Source organism: Calypte anna, unplaced genomic scaffold (genome assembly GCF_003957555.1).
Source record: "Calypte anna isolate BGI_N300 unplaced genomic scaffold, bCalAnn1_v1.p scaffold_208_arrow_ctg1, whole genome shotgun sequence".
Lineage (NCBI taxonomy): Eukaryota > Metazoa > Chordata > Aves > Apodiformes > Trochilidae > Calypte > Calypte anna.
This window is the reverse complement of record NW_022045482.1, coordinates 141,537-163,064: the sequence shown is the minus strand read 5'-3', so window position 1 is coordinate 163,064 and position 21,528 is coordinate 141,537. Positions and strand designations below refer to the sequence as shown.

The 21,528-nt window shown below is 55.0% G+C and overlaps 1 protein-coding gene and 1 pseudogene across 1 annotated transcript; one reads left to right on the top strand and one right to left on the bottom strand.

The window, feature by feature from the left end:
• Positions 1-21,528, top strand: part of LOC103527165 — a 172,807-nt pseudogene that overhangs the window by 49,641 nt on the left and 101,638 nt on the right.
• Positions 5,995-8,323, bottom strand: LOC115600290 (zinc finger protein 664-like; the record flags this gene model as incomplete). Its single annotated transcript, XM_030468648.1, is given in 2 exon segments — positions 5,995-7,285; positions 8,269-8,323. Coding segments are annotated over 2 exon segments (1,248 nt in total), but the record flags the coding sequence as incomplete, so codon positions are not given.

Below are 21,528 nucleotides of genomic sequence, written 5' to 3'. Positions count from 1 at the left end.
GGAAATGAGGGTGGTTAGCCATGGTGTGTGGTTAAACCATGACTCAAACCATCCTTGCTGGACTTCACTGTCTCGTCTTCTTTTTTCCAAACCTTCTCTGAGCTTGGCCATGGGATCGCGGACAACGCCGGTGTTGTCTGCATGTACACAACACTCTTCTCCTAGTGCAGCACAATGTCCTCTTTGTTGTTAAAAACAAGAGATCTAGTCCCCTACGAGTTTGGAGGACACCTTCAGACAATGAACTCAGGGATTGTTCTAAGGCGCTGGTTGATTTCTCAATTCCAGCTAGATCCTCATCCACTGTTATTTTGAGGGAATGAACTTCTGATTTTGCTCAATCACTGAGGCTGTTTCGGCACTGGTGGGGGTCACGGTCTGGCAGTAGTTGTGGTTCTGGTGGGGATTATAGTACGAGCTTCGTCTCTTATGGCTAAAGACTTAGCGGGTTAAGGGCTGGGTTAGATTCGACAGTTTGGGGTGGCTGTGGTATGGACTTAATAATTTGCACAGGCGCTCCTCTAGCTTTGTCATTTCCCAGAAGAAATGGGTACCACATCTTACCTTTGAGCCATCCTGCATCACCTGGGTTTCGCCCCCAAGGGGTGGTTCCGGCTGTCCCTGAAGCGTAGGCAGATTCGGTTGGACCGCTGGTTGGGCCAGTATCGTTGTTTGTTGCTAGGGGGGGCGGCAGGTTCGAGAGTGCCTTGTCCATCCAGGGTTGACGTAGTTGGCCGCCTCATATCCCAAGTGGGAGAGGGCCTGTGTGCGGCCCGGGCACCCTCTCCCCATCCCGTTTCTCTGCTTTTAGATCTGGCAGTCCTTAGCAAAATGCCCTTTTCTTTCCACAGGCCAGCACGGGTCCCCTACATTGCTTCTGGCGCGGATTAGATGCTGGTGGCTGGTTCACCAGTTGGGGCAGTTTGCCACCACATGGCCCGCTTGGGCCACATTTATAACATGCCATCACATCAGCTTATTGCAGTGCGACAGCTGCCTGAATCAGGGCTAGATGCTCTTCCTTCATGACATGTTTAATCATGTCAGCAATACTTGACCCCGCTGGCAGTGATCGAAGGATTTCCTTGGTTTTGAATTACACTGTGACGTAAGCAGTCTGCAAAGGACCGGGCCTCTTGCATCTGCAGGCCAGGACGAAGAGTCCACGGCCGCCTGCAGACGGTCCACAAACTGTGTAAAGCTCTCACTTTCATTCTGTTTTATTGTGGTCCATGGTGATGGCTTGGCTACAACCCTACAGGCAGTACGAATGGCCTCTCTAGCTGCACGGGTGGTTGTCATAACTTCATGGGGTCGCATACCTTGGGCTTGTGCTTGGGGGTAATCATTGATGGGTCTCTGCCCATCAGTCACTGCAGGCTGGAGCCATGCAGTGGGGTGATCTGCCCCGACTGCTCGGGCTAGTTGATTTGCACAGTTATCTTCCATTCTTGCCTGAAAACGATCCTGCCTGCCCCATCAAAAATTAGTCTGCTAACTTGTTTTATATCAACGGGAGCATGTCATCTCCCCCCAAAGCCCATCTATGAGGGCGTAACCATGGCAGAATTAAGTCCCTTTTCCGCAATGCTTTAACAATCACCTGTTATCCTTAGGATTCACAGGGGTGTACGCTCTTCGTGTTCATCACCTTCTCCTGTCACCCTAACCGGGACTGCCAATGCTGCTGAAGGGGCCCAATCTGCGCATGCAATATTTATTTTCCTCCAGTCCGTAACGGGAATATCCTCCTGCCATCCCCCTTTGCTTACGACCGAGGGTGTGTCGGGTCCCGATCCCTACCTTACTATCACCTGAGTCTGAGTCTGCCCGGGGCCACTCCTCCCCGGAACTGCCCGACTCGGGATCGGAGCTCGGCCCGTTCGGCGCGGCGCAGGGAGCGGAGCAGAGCGGGCTGAGCCTGAGCGGCTCCGGGCCACCTCCCACCTCCTTTTCGCTCTCCCCGCCTTCCCGTCCGCGCACGCCCATCAGTCCCGGTGCTCCCCCCTCGTTTCCAGCAGGGGCGTTTTCTCCCCGCCCTCCCTCTTTTGGATCAGCACCATCCTGAGGCGCATAGGGAGGCGGTCTCGGCCAAACGTCATCGGAGTTTGATTTTTCCGCGGCAGCCCTGGCTTCCTCAGCCAGCCCGCCCTAGATGGATTCTGTTTGTTTCTGCTCTTCCGCCAGCGGAATAGGGTTTGGAGGCAGGGGGGGGATGTCCCCCCCGTGCCGATCCGCCTGGGGACCGTCTGGGGTCTGCGTGGCTGCACCGACCCCGGTTTTCGGGACGATTAATAAATAGTCCCTTGCCTTCCTCCATGTCTCCTGCTCCTCTAGGGCTTTTTTTAAGGCGCCCCTGACCTTCCCCCATGCCTTGAGGGGTTTTCCCGTGCCTGAGGACATGGTCTCCTCGGCTAATGCATAAGTGCATTTACTCCACACCTCTGGGTGGAGGATATCCACCGCCTGGGCAATGACCCCAATCTCTAACAGCCTCGAAACTGCGAGGGTAAAAGCTTTGGGCTTACAATCAATCCCCCACTGTCTATGCACCTCAGATACGACCTTTACAAGGGCTTCCATCCTCCTTCTCGGTCCGGGAGCGTCCTCCCCGCCGGGCTGGATCCTGCCGCTCCGGCCGCCGTTCACCTGAATCCACGCGAATTTCCCGAATCCGAATCCGACCTCGATTTTTTTTTCCGGGTTTCGGCACCAGTTTGTTGCCTCCAGCGAGGCGTGGCAACCTGGTTCAGAAACGACTCGGCGACCACTCCCGGGTCGCTCGGGCCATCAGCTCACAGACATCAACATGATGGACGGCAAATGGCGTTTATTGTTTAGGTTCCACCGCATTTTATAGCCTAGGTTTACATCGTCACTTCCGCCTGCTGGCCTCAGGGACTCGTACCTATTGGTTGTCAGGAGGGAAGCCCTATCTTATCTTTCCGTACAGCGTGATATCTTCCGGCCGCTAAACATTAACTACCACATTTCAAACCTTAACTACCACAAGTGTCCAGCACTTGTGCCAACACTGTTTGGTGTCTTTATAATCCCCCTGTGGGCTGGGACAAAAGGCACTTTCAGCCCCTTTGTGGATGAAGCCACACTGGGGAGGCCCTTGAGCAACCTCATCTGGTTCATCCTGCCTTGAGCAGAGCACTCAGACAAGGAGATGCTCAGGGGTCTCTTCCAGCCTGAGGTATTCTGGGATTCAGAATGATCTGGAGGGTCATGGGAATGATCTGTAGGATCATGGAGCAGGAGGAGCACAGGAAGCTCATCCTGGAGCAGCTGACACTACTGCTGACTGAGGCTGATGCTGTGGGTGGGATTAAGAAGGGAGTTCCATGGGGACAGGGGCAGGGTTGGCTTCAGTTGAGTGGGATCATGGAATCATGGAATGGGTTGGGTTGGAACTAGATTATCTTTAACCCTTCCAACCCAACCCACTCCGTGATTCCATTGTTCTGTGACACAGTCCCATCCAGTTCCAGGCCTGGGGCATCTCCACAGCCACCACCAGGGCTTTGTGATGCAGGGTCTGGTGCCTGGACACCATTGTCATGGGGGTCTCTGTGGGGAGCCTGGGGGTATATAAGAGGTGTGGAGATCTGGGGTGCCCTTTACCAGGTGAGCACCTCCCTCAGGAGTCAGCAGCTGCCCTGGGTGACCATGGAATGTCTGTGGCAGAAAATGCCCAAGATGTCCCTGGAGAAGGAGGTGGAAGCCTGCTGCCAGCCCTCCACAAGACCCCAAGGTCAGTGACTGAAGGAAGGGCCAGACCAGAAGTTCCCCTGCAGGCTGTGGGGAGAGGGCAGCTGTCCCCTGCAGCCCATGGAGGAGCACGGAGGGGCAGGTGTGGATCTGCAGCTCATGGAGGAGCACTCTGTACCAGGGTGATGTCAGTTTTTTACTGAAATACATACAATTTTAGAAAAAAGCCACACTTGAGCAACATGACCATGCTTGGGGCAAGGGGCAGGAAGGTGAGATGGCTTTTGTCTCTCTGTGTCTACATTTCCTTCTTTTCCTTTCCAGCAGGGCTGTTCCATGCCAGCTGTGCAGTTGAGTTTCCAGCCCCTCAGTCTCTCTCCCTTCTCCTCTCTCCTTTCCCCAGAGGGGAAGGTGTCTCTGCTCCAGCACTGCTCTCCCCTCGGGGACTGCTCTCAGCTGCCCCTCTCCTCTGCCCTGCAGCTCTCAGAGCGGTTCCTTTCCCCTGCTTGAAGATGTTGATGGCAGAGGCACTGTGGCTGCTGTGAGAGCTGGGTTTGGGTTGGGTGTGCTTGAAATGCTCGAGTAGCACAGCTGGCAAAAGCTCTGGGTGTCTGAGGAGCTGATTCTGAGGTTTTTCTCCCCAAATCCCCCTGGTTTTGTTCAGGCAGTGTTTCTGGTGGCCGCTCAGTCCTGCTGCCAGGGAGCCTGGGGAGTGCGGGACCCTCCAGGGGGGAGGGTGCATGACCCCTGGAGGGTGCGGGGGCCTTGGGAGGGGGTGCGGGACCCTCAGGGGGAGAGGTAGCGGGACCCCCGGGAGGATGAGGGACCCCGGTGTTGGGATAGAAAGGAAGATAGAAAGAAATATATCCTGAATCTTATTATTTTAGAATTGATTGTTTTAGAATGAGAGGCAGAAGAAAAAAAGGAATGTGGAAACATGTAGAGGTTTTACCTTGTAAAGAATGGTGCTTTGTTGGCAGTAGGAAAACGGTGTACTCAGCATTTATTGAAGGATAAGGATAAGACTCTGCATATAAAAGTCAGTTGAGTAGAGATAGAAGGAAGCTGGGAGGAAAAGCAATTTGGAAGCGATCACACACCAGCTGGACATGAACCAAGAGAAGGAAGGTGAAAAGGACACAGCGGGGAAGTCGTCTGACTTCATCAGAGAAAGGCAAAGGAGGCAACTGGGCTGGTGAAGGGATCCAGCACAGATCCTGTGAGGAAGGGCTCAGGGAGCTGGGGGTGTTCAGGCTGGAGAAGAGGAGGCTCAGGGGAGACCTCATCACTCTCTACAACTCCCTGAAAGGAGGTTGGAGCCAGGGGGGGTTGGGCTCTTTTCCCAGGCAACTCTCAGCAAGACAAGAGGGCACAAAGGGTCTCAAGTTGTGGCAGGGGAGGTTTAGGTTGGAGATTAGAAAGGATTTCTTTATGGAGAGGGTGATCAGCCATTGGAATGGGCTGCCCAGGGAAGTAGTGGATTCTCCGTGTCTGGAGATATTTAAGAAGAGCCTGGATGTGGCACTGAGTGCCATGGGCTGGGAACCATGGGGGTAGTGGAGTAAGGGTTGGACTTAATGATCTCAGAGGTCCCTTCCAACCCAGCTGCAATATTTGTGTGTGTTTGTGAATTCATGTTGAATAATTATGTGAATAATTATAAAGTGTTTACTAACCCAACTTTTATAAAGTATCTTGCTAACCCCATTTTGAGAGTACTAATAATATATCTGCCTTCAACCCTGTGAAAGATGCAAATAAAACTGGTCTTAGATTGGGATGTTGGGGGATGGGATGGACTTGGAGGCACTGGGAGGGGTCCTGGGGGGGAGTGGGAGGGGTCCTGGCGGGCATTGGGGGGCTACAGATAGGACGGAGGGAGATTGGGGGGGCTCTGGGGGGATTGGGAGGCACTGGGAGGGGTCCTGGGGGGGGCCTGGAGGGGTCCTAGGGGGGATTAGGGGGCACTGAGAGGCACTAGGAGGGGTCCTGGAAGGGGTTGGTGGGGTTTTGGGAGGGACTTGGAGGGGTGCTGGGGGGCACAGAGGGGACGGAGGGAGATTGGGGGGGCACTGAGAGGGGTCCTTGGGGGAACTGGGGGGATTCTGAGGGGGCTTGGGAGGGACTGGGAGACACAGGGATGACTACATCATTACTCTGCTATTCTTCTTTTCTGTTGCCAGCTCCCTTATCTTTTTCCCATAACTCATCTTTCAGTAACCTTGCAACTAGGCCTCAAGGCCCTTAGCTTACTCTAGCTAAAGCTAAATAGTCAGGATTGCTCACACGTCTCTTTTCTTCCAGGCAGTTTCCCAACATTATCTGGTAAAAAAAGATGTCCAAGCATGGAAACTCTCAAGCTTGACCGTGCCCCTTCATTCCTGGTGATGGCTGAGGTGGGTCTGGTGGTGAGAGATGAGATCGCAGCTCTGGTAAAAACTCTTCTCACACTGAGAGCAGCTTTAGGGTCTTTCACCCCTATGGAGTAGCTGATGTCTCAACAAGTCAGAGTGTACCCTGAAGCTCTTCCCACACTCAGGACACTTATAGGGACGTTCACCCGTATGGTTCAATAGGTGTCGGGTGAGACTCGAGCTGGCTGTGAAGCCCTTCCCACACTGGGGACACGTGTAGGGCTTTTCCCCAGTGTGGACATGTTGGTGACGAATCCAGGAGGTGCTGTTGTTGAAGGCTTTCCCACAGTGAGTGCAGGGATACAACTTCTCTCCTGTGTGGATGCGGCGATGCTGTGAAAAATTGGAACTCTGGGAAAACTCCTTCCCACACTCCAGACACTTATAGGGTTTCTCTCCTGTATGGATGCGGCGATGCTGTGATAAATTGGAACTACGGGAAAACTCCTTCCCACACTCAGAACATTTAAAGGGTTTCTCTCCCGTGTGGATGCGGTGATGCTGTGATAAATGGGAACTCTGGGTAAACTCCTTCCCACACTCCAGACACTTATAGGGTTTCTCTCCTCTATGGATGCGATGATGGTCTGATAAACTGGAACTATGGGTAAACTCTTTCCCACACTCCAGACACTTATAGGGCATTTCTCCTGTGTGGATGCGGTGATGTTCTGATAAATGGGAACTCTGGGTAAACTCCTTCCCACACTCCAGACACTTATAGGGCTTCTCTCCTGTGTGGATGCGGTGATGTTCTGATAAATGGGAACTCTGGGTAAACTCCTTCCCACACTCCAGACACTTATAGGGCTTCCCTCCTGTGTGGATGCGGCGATGCTGTGATAAATGGGAACTATGGTAAAACCCCTTCCCACACTCGGAACATTTAAAGGGTTTCTCACCAGTATGGATCTGTTGATGCTGGATAAAATGACTTCTCCTGCTAAAACCTTTCCCGCAGTCAGGGCAGGTGTAGGACATGGTGTCTGTGTGATGGTGTCACCGTTGGACCAGATCCGAGCTGTCTCTAAACCGTCTCCTGCAGTCAGGACATCTCTGGGGTCTCTCACCCCGATGGATTTTCTGATGATGGAGATTGGCCAAGAGGATCCTAAACCTTTTCCCACATTCCTGGATGATGTCAAATGCTTCTCCTGGATGAATTCAATGATTTCTCAGTAATGTGCTTTGACAAAAAGCTGTCTGATCTTTGGGGTACCCAGAGAGGTTTATGCCCAGATGGAGTCACCCCGTGCCTGTGAAAGAAGCCATAGTGCAGTGACAAAGTAGGGGTGGGCTTTTTGTGGGGTGAAGGCAGCCAAAACCTACATCAGTCCTCCTGTGGGTGAAACTGGAGTGTGAGGTGGAATGAGGAGGTTTCCCATAGAGGTGGACACCCACTGCTCATCCTTTACTTCATCTTTAGGTATTATACTGGCACCTAAAACTCAAAGGGGAACTGGCTGGGGTGCAGGGTACTGGGGTTGTGAGCCAGTCCTGCTGTGATTTGGGATCACTCATTTCAACTTACACTCCATGAGATATTTTAGTTCTCCCCTATTTCTGTCAACAACCCTTGGGGTGATTTAGGGATCCTTTCGTGCCACCAAACATCTCTGGTATGATTTATGTTCTCCACTGTGGCATCAAATCCCCACCATGACCTGGGGTTCTCCCATCACACCCACATGCAGGATGAGCTGTCATCCCCTGGGATGAGTTTGGGTCCCCAGTGATGTTCTGGGAGTCCCCGACAGTGGCTTCTGAGGCCCGGGATTATTAAGCCCCTTAAAGTATTCTGGACTTGCAATCGTTACCCCTGGCTCCAGGGTGATTTCAGGGTGCCCAGTTGCAGCCCCCAAACTGTTGGGATGACTTGGGGATCCCCTATCACAGCCCTGCAAACCAGAAGGAGTTGGGAATGCCCGGGTGAGGTGGGGGAGAACCAATCACAGCTCCTCCACCCTCCTGAAAAAGGTGGGGGGTCACCAATCCCACCACCCTCACCCCGGGGATAACTTTAGTTCCCCCCTCTCACCCATCCCCCTCCCTCCTCCATCTTGTGCTGCTCTCCCCCAGTTGGGGCAGTACTGGGATAACCACTCCCCTCCCATCACCTCCCATCACCTCCCGGTACCTGCAGGGGGGGCACAGCCCAGGCCGGTGGGCAGGGGGGGGCGATGCTCTGGCGGTCACCAGCTGGGGGGTCCCGGCTGCGGGGCGGGGGGTGTGGGTGCAGCCCCGGGGCGGCAGAGAGAAACCTCCCGGGAGCTGCAGCGCGATCGCGGGAAGCGGCGGGGGGAGGAAGAAAAGGTGGGGAGGGGCCTCGGGGGGGAGGGACCCGACCTGGGGGTGAGGTTGGGAGTTGGCAGGGGAGGGGACACCAGGGTTGTGTCCTGGGGGGGTTGGGGACATCAGGCTTGTGGCTGTTAATTCACTGCTTTCAGGTGTAAACTCAGGGGGACAGGGACCAACCCAGGTCAGGGTTTCTGCCCTGAAGGTTCTTCCTATTTCATTTCCATTTCACACTCAGCTTCATGGAACAGAATTCACTCTGAAATAGTTTTTTTTCCTCTTCAGAGCACCTCGAATTTTGGGAAGCTGCAGACTCCAACTAAACAAGTGCAGGGGAGATCAGAAGTGTTGTGTTGGGTTCTCCACAGCTCTGGAATGAGGGATCCATGTGAGCATGATCTTAAGTCCAGGGCAGCTGCTCTGACCTGGCCAACCCCAGTGTTCCACAGTATGACCACCAGTACCCTGCCTGTAGAGCAGGAAGTTGGACTGGATGACCTTTAGAGGGCCCTTCCAACCCTAATCATCCTCTGATTGAAGTTTGGGGGGATGGCTTGGTTTCTTCCATGGCTGCCTTCCCATCCTACCAGTGGGTCCCATCCTACCAGACAATCTTCCCATGCCTGGGACCTCCTCCTCCACTTGCTGTGGCCATCACCTTTCCACTGGAGGCATTGTAATCATCATTAATTGTAACTCATTATTATTATTACGCTATTAAAGCACTTTTAATTTCAACCCTCGGGGATTCATTCCTTCTCCCCTTTCCCCTCCAAGGGAGTTTCCAGTGATTAAAAACCTTTTAAACTGCAAGGCTTCTCCAAAGGGGTGTGAGCTTTGGGAATGACCCCTGGCATCCCCTTCATCACTTTTATCACACATTTTATCACAGAATCATCAAAGGAGGAGGGATGAGGACGAAATGTTGGCAAGGGCTTGGAGTGACCAGTCAAGGGGGGAAGTGTTCAAGGCCAGGTTGGATTGGGCTTAGAGCATCCTGGTCAAGTGGGAGATGTCCCTGTCCATGCAGGGGGTTGGAGCTAGATGATCTTTCAGGCCCCCTCAAACCCAAACCATTCTGTGATTCATGGTTCTACAAGCACAAAAGTGAAGGTTATGGGCTGTGTAAAATACTCCCAGGAGTCTCAAAGGGGGGATTTGTCCTTGAAAGAAAAGGATTAACAGCCACAAAAGTTATTCCAGGCTTAAAAACATGAAGGGCTGGTTTAATGTTGGTGGGGAGGAGGGAATGGGAGGACACCCTTCCTGACCTGAGCACAAAACAAAGACCTCAGGAGCCTGGAGATAAGAAGCTGTTGAATCAGTGCTGCCAGGTGTAAATCACGAGGACAGTGACCAAGGCTGCCTTTCCTGCCCTGAAGGTTCTTCTGTGTCTTTGGTCTGCACAGCAAACCCTAAAGTCTTCTCCAAAGGCTTCAGGCTTTGGGGAAATGTTTCCTGGCACCTTTTCTGGGAAAAACTTAATAAACCAAATGTCTGCACTCTGGGTGGGGATTGGTTTTTGAATCAGGAGACAACTGACAGAAGCCTGACTGCAGGCTGCTGGAGGCATCCTGTCTCATGTCCCATGGTGTCACAGAGGTTTCAGGAGAGCTCATGAAGCATCCCTCCTGACAGGCAAGGAGCAGTAACGCTCCTCTGAAGAGCTGTGCCAGCTCCTGGAGTCTACAGCCCGGCAGAAACACCCGTGCCCCACGCTCCCCAGGCTCCCTGGCAGCAGGACTGAGCGGCCACCAGAAACACTGCCTGAACAAAACCAGGGGGATTTGGGGAGAAAAACCTCAGAATCAGCTCCTCAGACACCCAGAGCTTTTCCCAGCTGTGCTACTCGAGCATTTCAAGCACGCCCAATCCAAACCCAGCTCTCACAGCAGCCACAGTGCCTCTGCCATCAACATCTTCAAGCAGGGGAAAGGAACCGCTCTGAGAGCTGCAGGGCAGAGGAGAGGGGCAGCTGAGAGCAGTCCCCGAGGGGAGAGCAGTGCTGGAGCAGAGACACCTTCCCCTCTGGGGAAAGGAGAGAGGAGAAGGGAGAGAGACTGAGGGGCTGGAAACTCAACTGCACAGCTGGCATGGAACAGCCCTGCTGGAAAGGAAAAGAAGGACATCTACAGACAGAGAGACAAAAGCCATCTCACCTTCCTGCCCCTTGCCCCAGCCATGCTCACGTTGCTCAAGTGTGGCTTTTTTCTAAAATTGTATGTATTTCAGTAAAAAACTGACATCACCCTGGTACAGAGTGCTCCTCCATGAGCTGCAGATCCACACCTGCCCCTCCGTGCTCCTCCATGGGCTGCAGGGGACAGCTGCCCTCTCCCCACAGCCTGCAGGGGAACTTCTGGTCTGGCCCTTCCTTCAGTCACTGACCTTGGGGTCTTGTGGAGGGCTGGCAGCAGGCTTCCACCTCCTTCTCCAGGGATAATCTTGGGCATTTCCTGCCACAGACATTCCATGGTCACCCAGGGCAGCTGCTGACTCCTGAGGGATGTGCTCACCTGGTAAAGGGCACCCCAGATCTCCACACTTCTTATATACCCCCAGGCTCCCCACAGAGACCCCCATGACAATGGTGTCCAGGCACCAGACCCTGCATCACAAAGCCCTGGTGGTGGCTGTGGAGATGCCCCAGGCCTGGAACTGTCTGGGACTGTGTCACAGAACAATGGAATCATGGAGTGGGTTGGGTTGGAAGGGTGAAAGATCATCTAGTTCCAACCCAACCCATTCCATGATTCCATGATCCCACTCAACTGAAGCCAACCTTGCCCCTGTCCCCATGGAACTCCCTTCTTAATCCCACCCACAGCATCAGCCTCACTCAGCAGTAGTGTCAGCTGCTGGAGGATGAGCTTCCCATGCTCCTCCTGCTCCATGATCCTACAGATCATTCCCATGACCCTCCAGATCATTCTGAATCCCAGAATACCTCAGGCTGGAAGAGACCCCTGAGCATCTCCTTGTCTGAGTGCCCTGCTCAAGGCAGGATGAACCAGATGAGGTTGCTCAAGGGCTTCCCCAGTGTGGCTTCATCCACAAAGGGGCTGAAAGTGCCTTTTGTCCCAGCCCACAGGGGGATTATAAAGACACCAAACAGTGTTGGCACAAGTGCTGGACACTTGTGGTAGTTAAGGTTTGAAATGTGGTAGTTAATGTTTAGCGGCCGGAAGATATCACGCTGTACGGAAAGATAAGATAGGGCTTCCCTCCTGACAACCAATAGGTACGAGTCCCTGAGGCCAGCAGGCGGAAGTGACGATGTAAACCTAGGCTATAAAATGCGGTGGAACCTAAACAATAAACGCCATTTGCCGTCCATCATGTTGGTGCCTGTGAGCTGATGGCCCGAGCGACCCGGGTGTGGTCGCCGAGTCGTTTCTGAACCAGGTCGCCACGCCTCGCTGGAGGCAACAAACTGGTGCCGAAACCCGGAAAAAAAAATCGAGGTCGGATTCGGATTCGGGAAATTCGCGTGGATTCGGGTGAACGGCGGCCGGAGCGGCAGGATCCAGCCCGGCGGGGAGGACGCTTCCGGACCGACAAGGAGGATGGAAGCCTTTGTAAAGGTCGTATCTGAGGTGCATAGACAGTGGGGAATTGATTGTAAGCCCAAAGCTTTTACCCTCGCAGTTTCGAGGCTGTTAGAGATAGGGGTCATTGACCAGGCGGTGGATATCCTCCACCCAGAGGTGTGGAATAAATGCACTTATGCATTAGCCGATGAGACCATGTCCTCAGGCACGGTAAAACCCCTCAAGGCATGGGGGAAGGTCAGGGGCGCCTTAAAAAAAGCCCTAGAGGAGCAGGAGACATGGAGGAAGGCAAGGGACTATTTATTAATCGTCCCGAAAACCGGGGTCGGTGCAGCCACGCAGACCCCAGACGGTCCCCAGGCGGATCGGCACGGGGGGGACACCCCCCCCCCCCAGCCTCCAAACCCTATTCCGCTGGCGGAAGAGCAGAAACAAACAGAATCCATCTGGGGCGGGCTGGCTGAGGAAGCCAGGGCTGCCGCGGAAAAATCAAACTCCGATGACGTTTGGCCGAGACCGCCTCCCTATGCGCCTCAGGATGGTGCTGATCCAAAAGAGGGAGGGCGGGGAGAAAACGCCCCTGCTGGAAACGAGGGGGGAGCACCGGGACTGATGGGCGTGCGCGGACGGGAAGGCGGGGAGAGCGAAAAGGAGGTGGGAGGTGGCCCGGAGCCGCTCAGGCTCAGCCCGCTCTGCTCCGCTCCCTGCGCCGCGCCGAGCGCGCCGAGCTCCGATCCCGAGTCGGGCAGTTCCGGGGAGGAGTGGCCCCGGGCAGACTCAGACTCAGGTGATAGTAAGGTAGGGATCGGGACCCGACACACCCTCGGTCGTAGCAAAGGGGGATGGCAGGAGGATATTCCCGTTACGGACTGGAGGAAAATAAATATTGCATGCGCAGATTGGGCCCCTTCAGCAGCATTGGCAGTCCCGGTTAGGATGACAGGAGAAGGTGATGAGACACGAAGAGCGTACAGCCCTGTGAATCCTAAGGATATACAGGTGATTGTTAAAGCAGTTGCGGAAAAGGGACTTAATTCTGCCATGGTTACCACCCTCATAGATGGGCTTTTGGGGGGAGATGACATGCTCCCGTTTGATATAAAACAAGTTAGCAGACTAATTTTTAATGGGGCAGGCAGGATCGTTTTCAGGCAAGAATGGGAAGATAACTGTGCAAATCAACTAGCCCGAGCAGTCGGGGCAGATCACCCACTGCATGGCTCCAACCTGCAGTGACTGATGGGCAGAGACCCATCAATGATTACCCCCCAAGCACAAGCCCAAGGTATGCGACCCCATGAAGTTATGACAACCACCCGTGCAGCTAGAGAGGCCATTCGTGCTACCTGTAGGGTTGTAGCCAAGCCATCACCATGGACCACAATAAAACAGAATGAAAGTGAGAGCTTTACACAGTTTGTGGACCGTCTGCAGGCAGCCATGGACTCTTCGTCCCTGCCTGCGGATGCAAGAGGCCCGGTCCTTGCAGACTGCTTACGTCAGCAGTGTAATTCAAAAACCAAGGAAATCCTTCGATCACTGCCAGCGGGGTCAAGTATTGCTGACATGATTAAACATGTCATGAAGGAAGAGCATCTAGCCCTGATTCAGGCAGCTGTTCGCACTGCAATAGCTGATGTGATGGCATGTTATAAATGTAGCCAAGCGGGCCATGTGGTGGCAAACTGCCCCCAACTGGTGAACCAGCCACCAGCATCTAATCCGCGCCAGAAGCAATGTAGGGGACCGTGCTGGGCCTGTGGAAAGAAAGGGCATTTTGCTAAGGACTGCAGATCTAAAAAGCAGAGAAACGGGATGGGGAGAGGGTGCCCGGGCCGCACACAGCCCTCTCCCACTTGGGATATGAGGCGGCCCAACTATGTCAACCCTGGATGGGACAAGGCACTCTCGAACCTGCCGCCCCCCCTAGCAACAACCAACGATATGGCCCAACCAGCGGTCCAACCGAATCTGCCTACGCTTCAGGGACAGCCGGAACCACCCCTTGGGGGCGAAACCCAGGTGATGCAGGATGGCTCAAAGGTAAGATGTGGTACCCATTTCTTCTGGGAAATGACAAAGCTAGAGGAGCGCCTGTGCAAATTATTAAGTCCATACGGCAAGCACCCCAAGCTGTCGAATCTAACCCAGCCCTTAACCCGCTAAGTCTTTAGCATAAGAGACCGAAGCTCGTACTATAATCCCCACCAGCACCACAACTACTGCCAGACACGTGACCCCCACCAGTGCCGAAACAGCCTCAATGATTGAGCAAAATCAGAAGTTTCATTCCCTCAAAATAACAGTGGATGAGGATCTAGCTGGAATTGAGAAATCAACCAGCGCCTTAGAACGATCCCTGAGTTCATTGTCTGAAGGTGTCCTCCAAACTCGTAGGGGACTAGATCTCTTGTTTTTACAACAAAGAGGACATTGTGCTGCGCTAGGAGAAGAGTGTTGTGTACATGCAAACAACACCGGCGTTGTCCGTGATCCCATGGCCAGGCTCAGAGAAGGTTTGGAAAAAAGAAGACGAGACAGTGAAGTCCAGCAAGGATGGTTTGAGTCATGGTTTAACCACACACCATGGCTAACCACCCTCATTTCCACACTCATGGCACCATTTATACTGCTCATCATAGCGCTGGTCTTCAGCCCCTGTATATTGAGTAAGCTTGTGTTGTTTGGTAAAGACCGGTTAGAAGAAGATAATATAATGTTAGTAGAACGTAGACAGCTGCTTTAAGAACACGGTTTTAGTTATCATAGAATAGAATCATAGAATTAGCCGGGTTGGAAGGGACCTCAGAGATCATGTAGTCCAACCCTTGACCCACCGGAGCAGTTGCTAGACCATGGCACTGAGTGCCACATCCAGGCTCTTTTTAAATATCTCCAGGGACGCAGAATCCACTACTTCCCTGGGCAGCCCATTCCAATGCTTGATCACTCTCTCCGTAAAGAAATTCTTTCTAATATCTAACCTAAACCTCCCCTGGCACAACTTAAGACTGTGTCCTCTTGTCTTGTTGAAGGTCGTCTGTGAAGAGTCCAGTTCCCACCTCGCTACAGCCTCCTTTCAGGTAGTTGTAGAGAGCGATGAGGTCTCCCCTGAGCCTCCTCTTCTTCAGGCTGAACAGCCCCAGCTCTCTCAGCCTCTCCTCATAGGGCCTGTGCTCAACTCCCTTCACCAGCCTGGTTGCCCTCCTTTGGACCTGTTCCAGGACCTCTACATCCTTCTTAAACTGAGGGGCCCAGAACTGGACACAGTACTCAAGGTGTGGCCTAACCAGTGCTGAGTACAGGGGCAGAATCACCTCCCTGGACCTGCTGGTGACGCTGTTTCTGATACAGGCCAGGATTCCATTGGCCTTCTTGGCCACCTGGGCACACTGCTGGCTCATGTTCAGCTTCCTGTCAATCCAGACTCCCAGGTCCCTCTCTGCCTGGCTGCTCTCCAGACACTCTGTCCCCAGCCTGTAGCACTGCATGGGGTTGTTGCGGTTAACCCTATTATAGATAGGTATACCCCATGATTAATGGTTACCCTCTACTAACACACTTGTTTGATGTGCCTTATGTTTCATACAAGCCTTTACTACTGTAACACCCTAAGTTTGTCATATTTTTACTAATTTAGTTGCGTGGACTGAGGAATTATTAGTTACCCCAGGTACTATGGACCTTTAGATGTGCCTGAGAACCCGCTGTGCCTTATACTTTTCATATCTTTAATGTTTTAAGTTTTCTATACTTCTGCCCATTTAGTTAAGCACAGGGAGGGGGGGAAATGTGGTAGTTAAGGTTTGGCGGCCGGAAGATATCGCGCTGTACGGCAAGATAAGATAGGGCCTCCCTCCTGACAACCAATAGGTATGGGAGGGACTGGGAGGGGACTAAAAGGGACTGGGAGGGGACTGGGAGGGATTTGGAGGAACAGGGAGGGGACTGGAAGGAACGGGGAAGGGAACTGGGAGGGACTGGGACGAAATGGGAGGGACTGGGAGGGGACTGGGACGGGATTGGGAGCAACTGGGAGGGACTGAGAGGGACTAGGAGGACCTGGGAGGAATTGGGATGGACTGGGAGGAATTCGGAGGGAATGGGAGGGGACTGGGAGGGATTTGGAGGCACTGGGAGGTACTGGGACGAAATGGGAGGGATGGGGAGGGGACTGCGAGGAACTGGGAGGGGACTGAGAGGGACTGGGAGGACCTGCCTGGGACTGGGAGGAATTGGGATGGAAAGGGAGGGGACTGGGAGGGATTTGGAGGGGACTGAAAGGGACTGGGAGGAATTTGGAGGGAATGGGAGGGGACTGGGAGGGATTTGGAGAAACTGGGAGGTACTGGGACGAAATGGGAGGGACGGGGAGGGGACTGTGAGGAACTGGGAGGGACTGGGAGGGGACTGAGAGGGACTGGGAGGACCTGCCTGGGACTGGGAGGAATTGGGATGGAAAGGGAGGGGACTGGGAGGAGTTTGGAGGAACTGGGAGGGGACTAAGAGGAACTGGGAAGGGAACTGGGAGGGACTGGGACGAAATGGGAGGGACTGGGATGGGATTGGGAGCAACTGGGAGGGACTGTGAGGACCTGGGAGGGACCGGAAGGAATTGGGATGGAATAGGAGGGGACTGGGAGGGATTTGGAGGGGACTGAAAGGGACTGGGAGGACCTTGGAGGGACTGGGAGGAAATGGGAGGGACTGGGAGGGGACTGGGATGTGGTAGTTAAGGTTTGGTGGCCGGAAGCTATCGCGCTGTACGGCAAGATAAGATAGGGGCTCCCTCCTGACAACCACTAGGTACGGGTCCCTGAGGCCAGCAGGCGGAAGTGCCGATGTAAACCCAGGTTCTATAGGGCAGTGTAACCCAAACAATAAACGCCATTTGCCTCCCCCACATTGGTGTCTGTGAGCTGATGGACCCAGTAACCTGGGGTTGGTTGCCGTGCCGATCCTGAACCAGGTCGCCACGCCTCGCTGGAGGCAACACCTCCCAGTTCCTCCCAGTCCCTCCAAGTTCTTCCCAGTCCCTCCCACTCCATCCCAGTCCCCTCTCAGTCCCTCCCAGTCCATCCCAGTCCCTCCCAATCCCCTCCCAGTCCCTTCTAGTCCCTTTTAATCCCCTCGCAGTCCCCTCCCAGATGCTCTGAGTCCCCTCCCAGTCCCCTCCCAGTCTCTCCACATCCCCTCCCAGTCCCCTCCCACTCCCTCCCAGTTCCTCTCCGTCCCCTCCCAGTCCCTCCCGGTTCCTCCCAGTCCCTTTCAGTCCCCTCCCAGTCCCCTCCCAGTTCCTTCCAGTCCCCTCCGTGTCCCCTCCCAGTCCCTCCCAGTCCCTTTCAGTCCCCTCCCAGTCTCGCCCAGTCCTCTCTCAGTCCCTCCCAGTCTCTCCCAGTTCCCTCCCAGTCCCATCCCAGTCCCTCCCAGTCTCTCCTAGTTCCCTCCCAGTCCCTCCCAATCCTTTCCCAGTCCCCTCCCAGTCTCCCCCAGTTCGTCCCAGTCTCTCCCAGTTCCCTCCTCGCCCCTCTCAATCCCCTCCCAGTCTCTCCTAGTTCCCTCCCAGTCCCTCCCAATCCTTTCCCAGTCCCTTCCCAGTCTCCCCCAGTTCGTCCCAGTCTCTCCCAGTTCCCTCCTCGTCACTCTCAATCCCCTTCCAGTCCCTCCCAGTACCTCCCAATCCCCTCCCAGTCCCTCCCAGGCCCCTCCCAGCTCCTCCTAGTTCCTCCCAGTCTCATTCAGTCCCCTCCCAGTCCCTCCCAGTCCCTTCCAGTCTATCCCAGTCCCTTTCAGTCCCCTCCCAGTCCCTCCCAGTGCATCCCAGTCACTTTCAATCCCCACCCAGTCCTTCCCAGTCCCTTCCCAATCCCCTCCCTGTCCCTCCCAGTTCCTCCAAGTCTCTCCCAGTTCCGTCCCAGTCCCTCCCAATCCCCTCCCAGTCCCTCCCAGTCCCTCCCAATCCCTCCCAGTCCCTCCCAGTTCCCTCCCAGTCCCTCCCAATCCCTCCCAATCCTCTCCCAGTCTCTCCCAGTTCCTCCCAGTCCCGTCCTAGTCCCCACCCAGTCCCTTCCAGTTCCTCCCAATCCCCTCCCAGTCCCTCCCAATCCCCTCCCAGTCCCTCCCAGTCCCCTCCCAGTCCCTCCCAATCCCTCCCAGTCCCCTCCCAGTCCCCCTCAGTTCCTCTCAGTTCCCCCAGTATCTCCCGGTCCCTCCCAATCCACTCCCAGTCCTTCCCAGTTCCTCCCTGTCCTCTCCCAGTCCCTCCTAATCCCCTCCCAGTCTTTCTCAGTTCCCTCCCAGTCCCTCCCAATGCCACTTAAACACTGTACACTGGTAAGGATGAAAGCAAGACCCCAAAACTATTTTTTTCCTCATTTCCAGTTTTGTCAACATGAAAACACAAGAAAAAGGCTCTCCCAGAGTTTTTTATTTTATTTTTTTTTCCATTTAATGAAAGGCACTGGAGCAAGGGAACCATAACTGAGCAGCTGTGTTTCCACATCCTTGCCACACAGCCATGTCTCACTCTTTGGCATCATCAGTGGGAAATCACCCACTGCATCTGGCATTTGCTGCCCCAAAGGGTCTGGGTGGTGACATGGTGACACCAGGCTGGCTGTGATCACCTGGAGCCCCTGTGTTGTCCAGAACAGAAACCTGTCCCAAGCCCCACGCAGCAGCAGCATGGGTCTGCAGCTGACCCAAGGGGTGTCCTTGGACGACCACGGCTCCCTAAACTCCTCCTGGCTCCTGGGAGTCAACAGGCAGCCCCACTGCAGCTCCTCTGGCCAAGGTGCCCTTCTGCCCCAGTGTTCCCTGAGGAGCAACCCCGGGGTGATGGGCTGCAGGCCCTCTTCTCCCCAGGTTCCCCACAAGCTCCACTCCCCTCAGTCCCCCTGCTTCCCCTGCTCCCCCACAGGCTCTGCTCCCCCATGGGCACGGTGCTGCTGAAGCTGCCAAGTGGGGACTCTGGGGGCTGCCACATCCTCCTCACCACCCATGGCCACACGTGGGATGGGGTAAGCAGGAGGAGTGGCAGGGGTCTGCAGGGGGCATGGCAGCCCCAGCATGGATTGGGTCTCCCCCAGCACGTCAAAGCATTCTGATGAAGATTCCCCATTTTCAAGGAGTCACATGGATTAAGACAAGGGGAAATGGGCACAAGTTGCTCCTGGGAAGATTCCAGGTGGACAAGAGGAAAATTTTCCACTGGCAGGACAGTGGAACATTGGAATGGTCTCCCAGGGGAAGTGGTGGATTCTCCCACTGGGGACAGTTTCAAGTCTCAGCCCAACAGCGTGCTGAGACATCTCATAGGAACTGCACTATTACCTAGAGGGCTTGGACCAGAGGATCCTTGAGGTCCCTTCCAACCTGACATTCTATGATTCCATTCTTCCCCACCAGCATCTTCTGGAACACCTTCCAACAGCAGCTGGGGAATGGTTCTTGGGATCATAATCCACGAAACATGACAGGGTGTGGTTTGGAAGGGACCTCTGAAGAGACCTGGCCATCCCAGCAACCATCCAGTCCAGCAGGAGCCAGGAGAGCAGTAAGGAGGGCAGCATGGGCAAAGTCCTGAGCCGGCCAGGCTGTTTCTGCTGGAACTGCTGTTGCCTGGGCAAGGGCCAGCAGGAGCATGAGGACTTTGAGGAGGACTACGTGCCCCAGAGGTTGATGCTGGCACCAGTTTCAACACAGAGCCAAGCAGAGCCCAACAAGAAGGCAGCCAGACAGCTATCATGGAAAGTCTGGAAAAGCAGGAGGGCTCCTGTGAGCCAGGTGTTGGAAGTGTCTGTCTCCAACCCTTCCTGGTGGGGGTTGAGCACCATGCTCACCCAGCATCGCCCGGGCTAGCCTGGTCCTGGAAGCCACCTCCATCCCACACCTCCTCCTCCTCCTCCTGCCCACAGGAGGTGGGCCACAGGCAGCAACCAGCAGTGCTGCCGGGTGGCAGCCAGAGCCAGGTCTCGTCCCTTGATGGGGACAGATTGCCAGAGCTGCCCTGCCCCAAGAACTCTCTAGCCAAGGCCATGGGGAGACACCACGTCCAGGTAGGGAGCCCAAGGGCAATGGGCATGGACATCTTCCCAGCCCAGGAGCTGTTGGGCAGCTGGGAAGTGCTGGAGGGAACGGGCTGGGCCGGGAGGCTGCAAGGGTATCCTGGCAGAAGGACCTTTCACAACCGGGACGTGGAGCCACAGGAGCAAGGGCCAGAGTCATTGCAGTCTCTCCTTGGTTTCTTCTGCAGTCGGGCAGCCTGGTAGGCAGGCCGACAGAGGAGGAGACAGCTTGCCAGCCATGCCAGCTGCCTCTCCTCAGGCAGGATGTGGCACCCAGGCATGCACTCACAGCTCAGCCCTCAGGAGCTGCCAGCACTTGCTGTCAGAAGCCACGTCCCCCTCCAGCTGCACGCTCCACACCTTTAGGCAGGGGCAGAGACAAGGCTGCCAGCACCTGCTGCAAGCTGCCTCCTCTGCCAGCAGCAACCTTTGCCAGAGGCAGAAACACAGCCAGCAGCGCTGCAACCAGTGGCCCCCAAGAGGTTGTCTCCTCTGCCCGGGGCATGTGGGGTGACCGGGGCACATCTGCCAGGGTGGAGAGCTGGAAGCCTGCCCTGCACGGCCCTGGAGCCTCTGCCCCAGCTGGAAAGGGGACAGCCTGGCACTTCCCCAATGAGCCCCAGGACTAGGGTTTCACTGGGCGATGGCAATGCTGCAAGCAGCCAGCAGCAAGGCAGGACCGGGCTATACCAAGAAGAGTAGAGGAAGTCTGGGCAGCTGATGGAAACATCCCTTGCCTGATCTCCACAGATGTGGGAGCACTGGTGTTGCCTGTAGCACCCCTGGGACAGCTTCCTTGGAGAGGGATGCGGGACCAGCATGCTGTGGACAAACGGCACGACGTGTCCCAGAAAGGTTGACAGTGAGTGTCAGGTGCCAGCCCAATATCAGGTTATCCTGTGACCAAGGGGCTGCTGCAGATCGTTTGACCATCCGGTCTGTCCACACGGAGCATCTGGAGGACCAGGAGAGGAGCTGCCCGGCCCAGCCCAGCGCAGACACCCAGCAGTGTCAGCAGGGTGGCCTGGAGGCCAGGCAGCTCTGGTGGCAGGAGAGCGAGGAGCAGCAGGTCCTCCTGACAGAGTCGTGGCAGCTCAGTGTCAGATCCAGGAGGGTGAGTACCAAGTATGGGGTGGGATGGGATGGAATGGAATTGGATGGGATGGGATTTGATTGGGTGGGTCAGGACAGGACAGGGGGATGGAGCCTCCCTCTGCCTGGATCACGCTGCTGCGCCGCACAGCTCCGGCCCCATCATCTCCCGTCTCTGACAGCAGCCGCATCCAGGTGCTGCTGGGAGCCAGGCTGCTTTTACTAAACCCCTCTTTCCTTCCAGACCTGCAGAGTGAGCTTGAACCTGTGTCAGCCAGAGGCGAGGCGCAGGGAACTCCTGCATGATGCCACCATCAGAGAGGACATGCTGGAATCATAGAATCATAGAATTGGCTGGGTTGGAAGGGACCTCAGAGATCATCGAGTCCAACC